Source organism: Carcharodon carcharias (genome assembly GCF_017639515.1).
Source record: "Carcharodon carcharias isolate sCarCar2 chromosome 37 unlocalized genomic scaffold, sCarCar2.pri SUPER_37_unloc_1, whole genome shotgun sequence".
Lineage (NCBI taxonomy): Eukaryota > Metazoa > Chordata > Chondrichthyes > Lamniformes > Lamnidae > Carcharodon > Carcharodon carcharias.
This window is the reverse complement of record NW_024470758.1, coordinates 253,564-267,543: the sequence shown is the minus strand read 5'-3', so window position 1 is coordinate 267,543 and position 13,980 is coordinate 253,564. Positions and strand designations below refer to the sequence as shown.

At 54.5% G+C, this 13,980-nt stretch overlaps 1 protein-coding gene across 3 annotated transcripts in view; it reads left to right on the top strand.

The window, feature by feature from the left end:
- LOC121274596 (cathepsin F-like) overlaps nucleotides 1-13,980 on the top strand; it is a 44,473-nt gene that overhangs the window by 11,422 nt on the left and 19,071 nt on the right. For all 3 annotated transcript variants that reach the window (XM_041181931.1, XM_041181930.1, XM_041181929.1), the window contains exons 6-10: nucleotides 642-719; nucleotides 1,202-1,318; nucleotides 3,625-3,689; nucleotides 5,047-5,128; nucleotides 6,410-6,468. In XM_041181931.1, the coding sequence (XP_041037865.1) occupies nucleotides 642-719; nucleotides 1,202-1,318; nucleotides 3,625-3,689; nucleotides 5,047-5,128; nucleotides 6,410-6,468 (401 nt within the window). The remainder of the gene's footprint in view (nucleotides 1-641; nucleotides 720-1,201; nucleotides 1,319-3,624; nucleotides 3,690-5,046; nucleotides 5,129-6,409; nucleotides 6,469-13,980) is intronic.

Below are 13,980 nucleotides of genomic sequence, written 5' to 3'. Positions count from 1 at the left end.
GACTGTTTGACGGGGACAGTGTAGAGGGAGTTTTACTCTGTATCTAACCCCATGCTGTACCTGTCCTGGGAGTGTTTGATGTGGACAGTGTGAACGAAGCTTTACTCTGTATCCAACCCCGTGCTGTACCTGCCCTGGGATTATTTGATGCGGACAGTGTAGAGTGAGCTTTACTTTGTATCTAACCCCGTGCTGTACCTGTCCTGGGAGTGTTTGATGGGGACAGTGTAGAGGGAGCTTTTCTCTGTACCTAACCCCGTGCTGTACCTGTCCTGGGAGTGTTTGATGGGGACAGTGTAGCGGGAGATTTACTCTGTATCTAACCCCGTGCTGTACCTGTCCTGGGAGTGTTTGATGGGGACAGTGTAGAGGGAGCTTTACTCTGTATCTAACCCCGTGCTGTACCTGCCCTGGGATTATTTGATGCGGACAGTGTAGAGTGAGCTTTACTTTGTATCTAACCCCGTGCTGAACCTGTCCTGGGAGTGTTTGATGGGGACAGTGTAGAGGGAGCTTTTCTCTGTACCTAACCCCGTGCTGTACCTGACCCGGGAGTGTTTTTGGGAGTCCATTTTTTATGAGGTGCTTGAGTGTGCTGTACTTTACCTGTGTAGTTGACTGATACCTTCTTGTTTATTTAGAGGTCCTAGACTGTGCAGAAGCCGGTAACTGCAGTTGCGGTTATATTGATGTTGCTTTCAAAAGTTTGATCAGTAAAGGTGAGTGACAACTCTGAAACAAAGTGGCGTCTTTCCCGGAACTTCCCTGAGCTCAGCCATTTATGCTCCATTTGCAGCACAGTCCTACCAGGGACAAGGACCTTCAGTTCATTTGGGGAGACTGGTGGAGCCGGGATTGTTCTCCTTGGATCAGAGAAGGTCAAGGGGGAGATTTAATCGAGGCGCCAGCTTACTCGGGGCTGAAGCGATTTGGATGGGCACAGGTGAATTGGCAATGGGAGGTGTCTGTGCCCCTTCATCTCCCCTTTGCCCCAACCCCACCCCCTTCCCACCCCGGGTTTTACGAATTCTCTGGGTGCCAAGGTGGGGATTGGCCACCGTCCCACCTGGATAGAGATCAGTCACATGACCCTGACCCCACCCCCATGTGTGGAGTCCATTTTACATCAAGATGCATCAATGATTGTCTGGTGGGCAGCCCATGGCTTAAAAATGACTGCGCTTTTTATTGTGTCTCGTAGGCCTCATGAGTGAGGAAGACTATAAGTACAAAGCAACAATTGATGACTGTCACATTAACAATGCCAAAATTGTGGTGAAGGTTAAGAGTTGTGAGTACCTGGTGAAGGACGAGACTGGTAAGTCTGACACAGCGTGGGGCAACCACCTACCAGGGCCGCGATTTGTCAGAGATGGCAGGGGCCTCCATCTGGCAAGGCCCAAGGCCGCGGCTGACCAACCAATCAGTGGGGCTGGTGGCTCAGCAGCACCACTGCTGGCGGTGGCTACTGCCAGGACTGCACCTGGAAGATGAGATGATATCCTCAAGGGCCTTGGTTCCTCAGTGTGGGCGATCTGCGGATGCCAGTCAGTCCGCGAGGCGGCGAGGGAAGGGGTTTGGGCCGAGGGGAGGGGGTGTGTTGCGGTCACTGAGGACAGGTAGCCTATTTGGCTGGGCCCCTACCTAGGCTAAAGGGTGCCCAAAGGTGCCACCCACAGCTCCGCCAGCTGGGAGTCTGCCAGTGTTACCCTGGCCATCGCTCCACATGGCACAGGCTCCCTGAAGCTGGTAACATGCCAGCAGAGACAGTAAGAGACCCTTAATCGGCTTTTTAAGCGGCTCAGTTCAGGATCTGAGGGGCTGTGAAGTTCTTGAGACAGGAAATTATATATTCCGCCAGAGATATTTAGAATTAAGACTGCACAAGCTGTTGAACATGTGTCCTTTAATAACTCTTCCTAGCAGACTCCCTCTGCTGGTACATGTGTGTATGGTGGCCTCAAGTGCACAAAATGCACAGTGCAATTTTCAATACACTACAGGTGGGCAGCTCACCCTCCACCTTCCCCTCTGCAGGAAGGCATCGGTCACACCGCCCAGGAACCTCCCATGCCATATTTGCCAGCCATCCCACATCCCAGCCTGCCCTGGGTTGGGCCCACGAAACCCCAATCCTGAGTTCGCAGCACCCCCCCTCCCCCAACCATTTCCAGCATTGTTCTGTCATCAAAACCCTGACCCCCTTCCATGCCGGTGGTGTAACGGTAAAGCCACTGGGCTAGTTACCCTGATGGGACGTGGGTTCGAATCCCACCACGGCGGCTGGTGGAATTTAAATTCAATTAATAAACCTGGAATTATTAAAGCCAGTCTAAGTAATGGTGACCATGACAACCATCATTGATTGTCATAAAAACCCCATCTGATTCACTAATGTCCCCTTTAGGGAAGGAAATCTGCTATCCTTACCTGGTCTGGCCTACATGTGACTCCAGACCCCACAATGATGCGATTGATTCTTAACTGCCCCCCTGAAATGGCCGAGCGAGACAATCAGCTCAAGGGCAGTTAGGGACGGGCAACAAATGCAGCCTCAACAGCTTTTTGGGAGAGAGTTCCAGACTCCCACTCCCCTCGGTCTGAAGCGCTTCCTGACACCCCACCACCCCCCTCCCCCTGCCCCCCCAACCCCCCCGAACGGCCTGGCTCTTGTTTTAAGGTTCTGCCCCCACCTCCCTTGTTCTGGGCTCCTCCCCCACCCACCCCACCACCCTAACAGAGGAAATAGTTTCTCTCCATCGTCGACCCTCTCGAATCCTTTACCAACCTTAAACCCCTCGATTCGATTGCCCCTTAACCTTCTACACCCAAGGGAACACAAGCCCAGCCTGTGTGACCTGTCCTCGGAATGTAACCCATTTATTCCCGGGATCATGCTGGTGAACCTGCGCCGCAACCCCGCCCTCACCAACTTCCCCCCTCTCCAAAAGCCACCTCCTGAGGTGCAGGGCACATGCGCATCACTGCACACAAATGTACTATTTAATCCCCTGGAGAAAATGTGACCCATTTAAGAGCAAAGTGGAGACAGGTTTTTCCTGGTTTGTTACAAACATGCGTAAAGATTCAACAGGCTGTGGCTTTTTATTATCCATTCACAGATGCAGGCATCGCTGGCTGGGCCCAGCATTTATTGCCCATCCCTAATTGCCCCTTGAGAAGGTGGGGGTGAGCCGCCTTCTTCAGCCGCTGCAGTCCCTGTGATGTAGGTACATCCACCGCGCTGTTAGGGAGGGAGTTCCAGGATTTTGACCCGGCGACAGTGAAGGAACGGCCGATATATTTCCAAGTCAGGATGGTGAGTGGCTTGGAGGGGAACTTGCAGCTGGTGGTGTTCCCCATGTGTCTGCTGCCCTTGTCCATTTAGAGATATTTAGAATTAGGACTGCACAAGCTGTTGAACATGTATCCGTTAATAACTCTTCCTAGCAGACTCCCCGTGCTGGTACATGTGTGTATGGTGGCCTCAAGTGCACAAAATGCACAGTGCAACTTTCAATACACTACAGGTGTCCTCCACCTTCCCCTATAGAGATTGCGGGTTTGGGAGGTGCTGTCGAAGGAGACTCGATGCATTAATGTTTGATGCCAATTTCATTACAGCAATGAAACAGTACGTAGCGCTCAATGGGACCATTACAACCCTGGTAAATCCGAATGGATTAAAGGTCAGTAGATGCAGGATACAGCCAAAATCCAACTCAAACCTCCTCCAGGGTCATGTGTATGGGGATATTTAGTAGCTGGGATCGTTCTCCTTCGAGCAGAGAAGGTTAAGGTGGAGATTTAATCGAGGCGCCCGACATCTTGAGGGGTTTGGGATAGAGTAAATAAGGGGAAACTGTTCCCAGTGGCAGGAGGGTCGGTAACCAGCGGGGACACAGAGATCTAGTGTGGAATGCAAGAACAATAATTTCCATGGCACTTTTCATAGGATATCCCAAAGAGTTTCATAGCCTCTTTTTTGAAGTGTGGTCACTGTTGTCAAGTAGGAAAGGCAGCAGCCAATCTGGGCACAGCAAGATCCCACAACCAGCAATGTGACGATGCTTCAGATCCTCTGTTTTCTCAGTGAAGCTGGCAATTATTGTCCCCAGCATACTCAAGAGATCTACAATGCTCCCACCCCCTACTGATCCTCCGACAGTGCAGCACTCCCTCAGTCCTGACCCTCTGACAGTGCAGCACTCCCTCAGTCCTGACCCTCTGACAGTGCAGCACTCCCTCAGTACTGACCCTCCGACAGTGCAGCACTCCCTCAGTACTGACCCTCCGACAGTGCAGCACTCCCTCAGTACTGACCCTCCGACAGTGCAGCACTCCCTCAGTACTGACCCGCTGACCATGCGACACTCCTTCAGTTCAGGCGCTGTGGGTGTCGGGGCCTGGATTACGGAGCACAGGTCTCTGGTGTGGAACTCGAACCCACAACCTTCTGACACAGAGATGAGAGAGAGCCCTATCCACTGAGGTACAGCTGACCCATCTCGAGAAAGTGTCCCCTTCCAGCCCCACAACCCTCTGAGATCATTGCGCTCCCCCAGTTCCAGCCCCTTGAGTGTCGGCGATTTTAATCGCTCCACCATTGGCGGCCATGCCTTCAGCTGCCTGAGAGCCCTGAGCTCTGAAATTCCCTCCCTAAACCTCTCTGCCTCTCTCTGTCTCCTCCTTTAAAATGCTCCTTGAAACCCACCTCTTTGACCAAGCTTTTACTCACCTGTCCTAATATGTCCCCCGATTACAATGCTTTGAATTTTTTCATTTATTACCAAGAGGTTCAGAACATACAGAGAGTTAAATTTGGCTTGATAACACCCCTGTGAAGCACCCTGGGACATTTTACTGTATTGAAGGTGCTAGACAAATGCAAAGCGGTGTTGTTAACGGCTCTTGCAGGAGTAGCTGTTGGATCTTCCTGATATTTAGCCTCAGAGTCTTTTAGATTAACAAGACCCGTGTAAATGTTGCTTGTCCGGGACATTGTCGATTTCCACACTTGCCACCATCTCTTCTTGTCTCCTCCAGGATTACAACTGCGGCATTATCAAAACCCAAGTCCCCTCTCTCGGTAAACATCACGCAGTGCTAATTGTTGGCTACGGTGTAGGTATGTATCTCGGCCCGCTCTCTCGCTAAGCTGCTCCGCGTGTCCAATCAACGCTCGTTCCCCCAACCGCACCCCCCCCCCTGCTCCAAAAATAAAGTGAAATCTAATCCAGTCTGCCCCACCGCAACAGGCCGCTGCGACCAACTACCCGGTCCCAGCCTTCAACCCCACCCCCCCGCCCAGAGTGAATCTCCCCACTGAGCCTCCCTGCACCTAGGCCCCCGAGTTGGCCAACCACTTATGCGCCCTGCTTCACCCTCCTGCCGAAAGATACTGGAAAGCTGCGGCCTCCATTGTCAAAGCAAAAATACCGCGGAAGCCGGGAATCGGAAATGAGGAGAGAGGCTGCTGGGATAAATGAAGGCCTGGCCACATCTGTGGGGAGAGAAAGGGTCCGTATGACTCTTCTACAGATCTCTGACACGTTAACTCTCTCTCTCTCTCTGCTGTCAGACCTACCGTGTTTCTCCAGCATTTTCTGTTTCCATTGCCGGTCCTGGTTATCCTGCCTGAAGCTGCTTCATGACATCCTGAGAACGAGCAAGAGCAGGCCCCTCGAGCCTATCCTGCCATTCAATAAGCTCACGGCCGGACCTGTTCCAGCCTCAGCTGCACTTTCTCCCTTCCCTCAACGCCCCCACCCCCGCAATAACCTACGACCACCTCCCCCCCCAACCCCTACCACCCCTCCAACCCACCCACCCTTCGCATTTGGTGACCCACCACCAGATTTCAAGGTCGTCCAGGTTTTGGGTGGTCAATGCCGGGCCTCAGTTGACTAATGGAGCAGGAATACCGCCCTTGAGAAAAACATGGGATATTTCACCAGCAACTTTGTTTTTCTCGTTCGCTCGTGGGAGGTGGGGGTCGCTGGTTAGGCCAGCATTTATCGCCCATCCCTAATGGCCCCCTTGCTCAGAGGGCATTTTATTAAGGGTCAACTCCATTTGCTGTGGGGTCTGGAGTCACGTGTAGGCCCAGACCGGGGTAAGCGTGGCAGATTTCCCTCCCCTAAAGGGGGGCGTCAGTGAACCAGATGGGATTTTTATGCTTTTAGCAACAACCGATGATAGTTTGATGACAGGGTGACCATTAGACCTTGAATTCCAGTCATTTATTGAATAAAAACTCCACCACCTGCCACTATGGTGGGATTTGAACCCGGATCCCCCAGACCGTTAGGCTGGGTCTCCGGAACACTAGCCCCCAGCGACGACACCACGATCCCACAAACTTGGCTTGGGGGTGACTTTAACCGTTGGGTAAATCTGTTTCCGACAGAGTCCAAAGTCCCGTACTGGATTGTAAAGAACAGCTGGGGAAAAGACTGGGGAGAGGAGGTAAGTGAAATCCCAGGCGACGATGTGCGGAAGAATTTCCAGTCGGAGGCCCTTCGGCCCCCTTTTGAGCGATTGCCACCGGCCGTTAAGCTTGCCCCCTCCGCCTGAGACCAGCCCCTGTCAGTCCGCCGGAGCTTGCCCAACCCCTGCGTCCCCCTCCCGTCCCTGAGCTGAGCGCCTGGTGTAGTTCACTGGGCTCGGGGCCCACACTGGGTGGGTTTTTAGACGCAGCCAGCAGGAAGGACCAGCCCCCAGCGAACAAGCCCCTCCCCCCCCAGGCAGGAGACAAGGAGAGGCTTCTGCGTTGCTAGAGACCCCATCAGGGCCTGGATCGGGATGTCCCGTTCACCCCTGTGAAGCCAGCGGAGCGCACCAGGAAGGGCAGATGGTTTTGGGGCGCAGGGAGACCTGCAGTCAAATAGCGCACAGCAAGCTCCCACAAACAGCCCCCGGCAGAGGGACACCAGGGCCTCCTTTGCATCTTTCCGCTGAAAGGCAGTAGCGCCAACAGGGCGGCACTCCCTCAGTATTGACACTCCGACAGTGCGGCACTCCCTCAGTACTGACCCTCTGACAGTGCGGCACTCCCTCAGTACTGACCCTCCAGCAGTTCAGTTCTCCCTCAGTACTGACCCTCTGACAGTGCAGCACTCTCTCAGTACTGACCCTCCGACAGTGCAGCACTCCCTCAGTACTGACCCTCTGACAGTGCAGCACTCCTTCAGTACTGACCCTCCGACAATGCAGCACTCCCTCAGTACAGACCCTCCGACAGTGCAGCACTCCCTCAGTACTGACCCTCCGACAGTCCAGCACTCCCTCAGTACTGACCCTCTGACAATACAGCACTCCTTCACTACTGACCCTACGACAGTGCAGCACTCCCTCAGTACTGACCCTATGACAGTGCAGCACTCACTCAGTACAGACCCTATGACAGTGCGGCGCACCCTCAGTACTGACCATTTGACAGTGCAGCACTCCCTCAGCACAGACCCTACAACAGTGCGGCACTCACTCAGTACTGACTCTCCGACAGTGCAGCACTCCATCAGTACTGACCCTTCGACAGCACAGTGCTCCCTCAAAACTGACCCATTAAAAGTGCATCACTCCCTCAGTACTGACACTCTGAGAGTGCAGCACTCCCTCAGTACTGACACTCTGAGAGTGCAGCACTCCCTCAGTCCTGACCCATTAACAGTGCAGCGCTTCCTCAATACTGACCCTCCGACAGTGCAATGCTCCCTCAGGACTGACCCTCCGACAGTGCAGCACTCCCTCAGTACTGACTCTCCGACCGTGCAGCAATCCCTCAGTACTGACCCTCCGACAGTGAAGCACTCCATCAGTACTGACCCTCTGACAGTGCAGCACTCCCTCACTACTGAACCTCCGACAGTGCAGCACTCCGTCTGTACTGACCCTCAAACAGTGCAGCACTCCCTCAGTACTAACCATCCGACAGTGTAGCACTCGCTCAGTACTGACCCTCCGACAGTGCAGCAATCCCTCAGTACTGACCTTCCGACAGTGAAGCACTCCCTCAGTACTGACCCTCCGACAGTGAAGCACTCCCTCAGTACTGACACTCTGACAGTGCAGCACTCCCTCAGTACTGACACTCCGACAGTGCAGCACTCCCTCAGTACTGACCCCATGACAGTGCAGCGCTCCCTCAAAACTGACCCACCAACAGTGCAGTGCTCCTTCAGTACTGACCCTCCAACAGTGCAGCACTCCCTCAGTACTGACCCTCCGACAGTGAAGCACTCCCTCAGTACTGACCCCATGACAGTGCAGCGCTCCCTCAAAACTGACCCACCAACAGTGCAGTGCTCCCTCAGTACTGACCCTCAAACAGTGCAGCATTCCCTCAGTACTGACCCTCGGACAGTGCAGCACTCCCTCATTACTGACCCTCCAACAGTGCAGCGGTCCCTCAGTACTGACACACTGACAGCGCAGCGCTCCATCAATACTGACCCTCTGACTGTGCAGCACTCCCTCAGTACTGACCATCCGAAGGAGCCGCACACACTCAGTAATGAGGCTCCGACAGCGCGGAACTCCCTCAGTACAGACCCTCCGACAGTGCAGCCCTCCCTCAGTACTGACACACTGACAGCACACCGCTCCCTCAGTACTGAACCACCAACAGTGCAGCACTCCCTCATTACTGACCCTCCAACAGTGCAACGCTCCCTCGGTACTGACTCTCTGACAGTGCAGCGCTCCCTCAGTACTGACACACTGACAGTGCAGCACTCCCTCAGTACTGACCCTCTGACAGTGCAGCACTCCTTCAGTACTGACCCTCCGACAGTGCAGCATTCCCTCAGTACTGACCCTCCGACAGTGCAGCACTCCCTCAGTACTGACCCTCTGACAGTGCAGCACTCCCTCAGTACTGACACACTGACAGTGCAGCACTCCCTCAGTACTGACCCTCTGACAGTGCACTGCTCCCTCAGTACTGACCCACTAACAGTGCAGCAATCCCTCAGTACTGACCCTCTGACAGTGCAGCGTTCCCTCAGTACTGACACTCTGACAGTGCACCACTCCCTCTGTACTGACCCTCCAACAGTGCGGCACTCACTCAGTACTGCCCACTGAAAGCGCAGCACTCCCTCAGTAATGACCCTCCGACAGTGCAGCACTCCCTCATTACTAACCCTCCAACAGTGCAGCACTCCCTCAGTACTGACCCTCCAACAGTGCAGCTCTCCCTCAGTACTGACCCTCCAACAGTGCAGCTCTCCCTCAGTACTCACTCTCTGACAGTGCAGCGCACCGTCAGTACTGACACACTGACAGCGCAGCGCTCCCTCAATACTGACCCTCTGACTGTGCAGCACTCCCTCAGTACTGACCATCCAAAGGAGCAGCAGACACTCAGTACTGACCCTCCGACAGTGCAGCACTCCCTCAGTACTGACCCTCTGACAGTGCAGCACTCCCTCAGTACTGACCCTCCAGCAGTGCAGCATTCCCTCAGTACTGACCCTCTGACAGTCCAGCAGTCCCTCAGTACTGACACTCTGACAGTGCAGCACTCACTCAGTACAGACGCTACGACAGTGCGGCGCGTCCTCAGTACTGATCTTTTGACAGTGCAGCTCTCCCTCAGCACAGACCCTCCAACAGTGCGGCACTCACTCAGTACTGACTCTCCGACAGTGCAGCACTCCATCAGTACTGACCCTTCAACAGCACAGTGCTCCCACCATACTGACACTCAAACAGTGCAGCATTCCCTCAGTACTGACACTCAAACAGTGCAGCACACCCTCAGTACTGACCCTCCGAATGTGCAACACTCCCGGAGTACTGACCCTCCGACAGTGCAGCACTCCCTCAGTACTGACCCTCCGACAGTGCAGCACTCCCTCAGTACTGAACCTCCGACAGTTCGGCACTCCCTCAGTACTAACCATCCGACAGTGTAGCACTCCCTCAGTACTGACCCTCCGACAGTGCAGCAATCCCTCAATACTGACCCTCCGACAGTGAGGCAATCCCTCAGTACTGACCCTCCGACAGTGCAGCACTCCCTCAGTACTGACCCTCCGACAGTGCAGCACTCCCTCAGTACTGAATCTCTGACAGTGCAGCACTCCATCAGTACTGACCCTCCAAAAGTGCAGCACACAATCAGTACTGCCCACTGAAAGCGCAGCACTCCCTCAGTACTGACCCTTTGACAGTGCAACACTGCCTCAGTACTGACCCTCTGACAGTGCAGCACTCCTTCACTACTGATCCTCTGACAGTGCAGCACTCCCTCAGTACTGACACTCTGACAGTGCAGCAGTCCTTCACTACTGACCCTCCGACAGTGCAGCACTCCCTCAGTACTGACCCTCTGACAGTGCAGCACTCCCTCAGTACTGACCCTCTGACAGGGCAGCACTCACTCAGTACAGACCCAATGAGAGTGCGGCACTCCCTCAGTACTGACCCACCGACAGTGCAGCACTCCCTCAGTACTGACCCTATGACAGTGCAGCACTCACTCAGTACAGACCCTATGACAGTGTGGCGCACCTTCAGTACTGACCCTTTGACAGTGCAGCTCTCCCTCAGCACAGACCCTCCAACAGTGCGGCACTCCCTCAGTACTGACAATCTGAGAGTGCAGCACTCCCTGAGTACTGACCCATTAACAGTGCAGCGCTCCCTCAATACTGACCCTCCGACAGTGCAATGCTCCCTCAGTACTGACACTCAAACAGTGCAGCATTCCCTCAGTACTGACAATCGGACAGTGCAGCACTCCGTCATTACTGACCCATAAAGAGTGCAGCACCACCACAGTACTAACCCTCTGACAGTGCAGCACTCCCTCAGTACTGACCCTCTGACAGTGCAGCACTCCCTCAGTACTAACCCGCTGACAGTGCAGCAATCCCTCAGTACTGACCCTCCAAAAGTGCAGCCAACACTCAGTACTGACGCTCCCACAGTGCAGCCCTACCACAATACTGACCCTCTGACAGTGCAGCACTCCCTCAGTAGTAACCAACTGACAACGCAGCGCTCCCTCAGTACTAACCCTCTGTCAGTGCAGCAATCCCTCAGGACTGAATCTCTGACAGTGCTGCACTCCCTCAGTACTGACCCTCCGACAGTGCAGCACTCCCTCAGTACTGACCCTTCGACAGTGCAGCACTCCCTCAGTACTGACCCTCTGACAGGGCAGCAATCCCTCAATACTGAACTTTGACAGTGCAGCATTTCCTCAGTACTGACCCTCCGAAAGTGCACACTCTGACAGTGCAGCAATCCCTCAGTACTGACCAACTGACCGCACAGCGCTCCCTCATTACTGACCCACCAACAGTGTAGCACTCCATGAGTACTGACCCTCTGACAGTGCTGCACTCCCTCAGTACTGACCCTCCGACAGTACGGCACTCCCTCAGTACTGACCTCCAACAGTGCAGCACTCCCTCATCACTGACCCTCCGACAGTGCAGCACACCCTGAGTACTGACCCTCCGACACTGCAGCACTCCCTCAGTACTGACCCTCCGAAAGTGCACAATCTGACACAGCAGCAATCCTTCAGTACTGACCAACAGACTGCTCAGCGCTCCCTCAATACTGACCCACCAACAGTGCAGCACTCCCTCAGTACTGACCCTCAAACAGTGCAGCAAACCCTCAGTACTGACCCTCCGACAGTGCAGCACTCCCTCAGTACTGAACCTCCGACAGTTCGGCACTCCCTCAGTACTAACCATCCGACAGTGTAGCACTCCCTCAGTACTGACCCTCCGACAGTGCAGCAATCCCTCAATACTGACCCTCCGACAGTGAAGCACTCCCTCAGTACTGACCCTCTGACAGTGAAGCACTCCCTCAGTACTGACACTCTGACAGTGCAGCACTCCCTCAGTACTGACCAATGACAGTGCAGCGTTCCCTCAATACTGACCCACCAACAGTGCAGTGCTCCCTCAGTACTGACCTTCCGACAGTGCAGCACTCCCTCAGTACTGACCCACTGACAGTGCAGCAATCCCTCAGTACTGACCAACTGACAGCGCAGCACTCCCTCACTACTGACCCTCCAACAGTGTAGCACTCCCTCATTACTGACCCTCTGACAGTGCAGCACTCCCTCAGTACTGACCTTCCGCCAATGCAGCACTCCCTCAGTACTGCCCCTCTGACAGTGCAGCACTCCCTCTGTACTGACACACTGACAGCGCAGCGCTCCCTCAATACTGACCCTCTGACTGTGCAGCACTCCCTCAGTACTGACCATCCAAAGGAGCAGCAGACACTCAGTACTGAGGCTCCGACAGCGCGGAGCTCCCTCAGTACTGACCCTCCGACAGTGCAGCACTCCCTCAGTACTGACCCTCCGACAGTGCAGCACTCCCTCAGTACTGACACTCCAACAGTGCAGCGCTCCCTCAGTACTGACACACTGACAGTGCAGCAATCCCTCAGTACTGACCCTCTGACAGTGCAGCAATCCCTCAGTACTGACCCTCTGACAGTGCAACACTCCCTCAGTACTGACCCTCCGACAGTGCAGCACTCCCTCAGTTTTGACCTTCCGACAATGCAGCACTCCCTCAGTACTGACCCACTGACAGCGCAGCGATCCCTCAATACTGATCCTCCGACAGTGCAGCACTCCCTCAGTACTGACCCTTTGACAGTGCAGCTCTCCCTCAGCACAGACCCTCCAACAGTGCGGCACCCCCTCAGTACTGACACTCTGAGAGTGCAGCACTCCCTGAGTACTGACACATTAACAGTGCAGCACTTCCTCAATACTGACCCTCCGACAGTGCAATGCTCCCTCAGTACTGACACTCAAACAGTGCAGCATTTCCTCAGTACTGACAATCGGACAGTGCAGCACTCTGTCATTACTGACCCATAAAGAGTGCAGCACCACCACAGTACTAACCCTCTGACAGTGCAGCACTCCCTCAGTACTGACCCTCTGACAGTGCAGCACTCCCTCAGTACTAACCTTCTGACAGTGCAACACGCCCTCAGTACTGACCCACTGACAGCACAGCGCTCCCTCAGTACTAACCCTCTGGCAGTGCAGCAATCCCTCAGTACTGACCCTCCGAAAGTGCAGCCAACACTCAGTACTGACGCTCCCACAGTGCAGCCCTACCACAATACTGACCCTCTGACAGTGCAGCACTCCCTCAGTACTGACCCTGTGACAGTGCAGCACTCCCTCAGTACTGACCCTCTGACAGCGCAGTGCTCCCTCAATACTGACCCTCCTATAGTGTTGCACTCCCTCAGTAGTAACCAACTGACAACGCAGCGCTCCCTCAGTACTAACCCTCTGTCAGTGCAGCAATCCCTCAGGATTGAATCTCTGACAGTGCAGCACTCCCTCAGTACTGACCCTCTGACAGTGCGGCACTCCCTCAGTACTGACCCTCCGACAGAGCAGCACTCCCTCAGTACTGACCCTCCGACAGTGCAGCACTCCCTCAGTACTGACCCTCTGACAGGGCAGCAATACTCAATACTGAACTTTGACAGTGCAGCATTCCCTCAGTACTGACCCTCCGAAAGTGCACACTCTGACAGTGCCGCAATCCCTCAGTACTGACCAACTGACTGCAAAGCGCTCCCTCATTACTGACCCACCAACGGTGCAGCACTCCATGAGTACTGACCCTCTGACAGTGCTGCACTCCCTCAGTACTGACCCTCCGACAGTACGGCACTCCCTCAGTACTGACCTCCAACAGTTCAGCACTCCCTCATCACTGACCCTCCGACAGTGCAGCACACCCTGAGTACTGACCCTCCGACAGTGCAGCACTCCCTCAGTACTGACCCTCCGAAAGTGTACAATCTGACACAGCAGCAATCCTTCAGTACTGACCAACAGACCGCTCAGCGCTCCCTCAATACTGACCCACCAACAGTGCAGCACTCCCTCAGTACTGACCCTCAAACAGTGCAGCAAACCCTCAGTACTGACCCTCCGAAAGTGCAGCGCTCCCTCAGTAC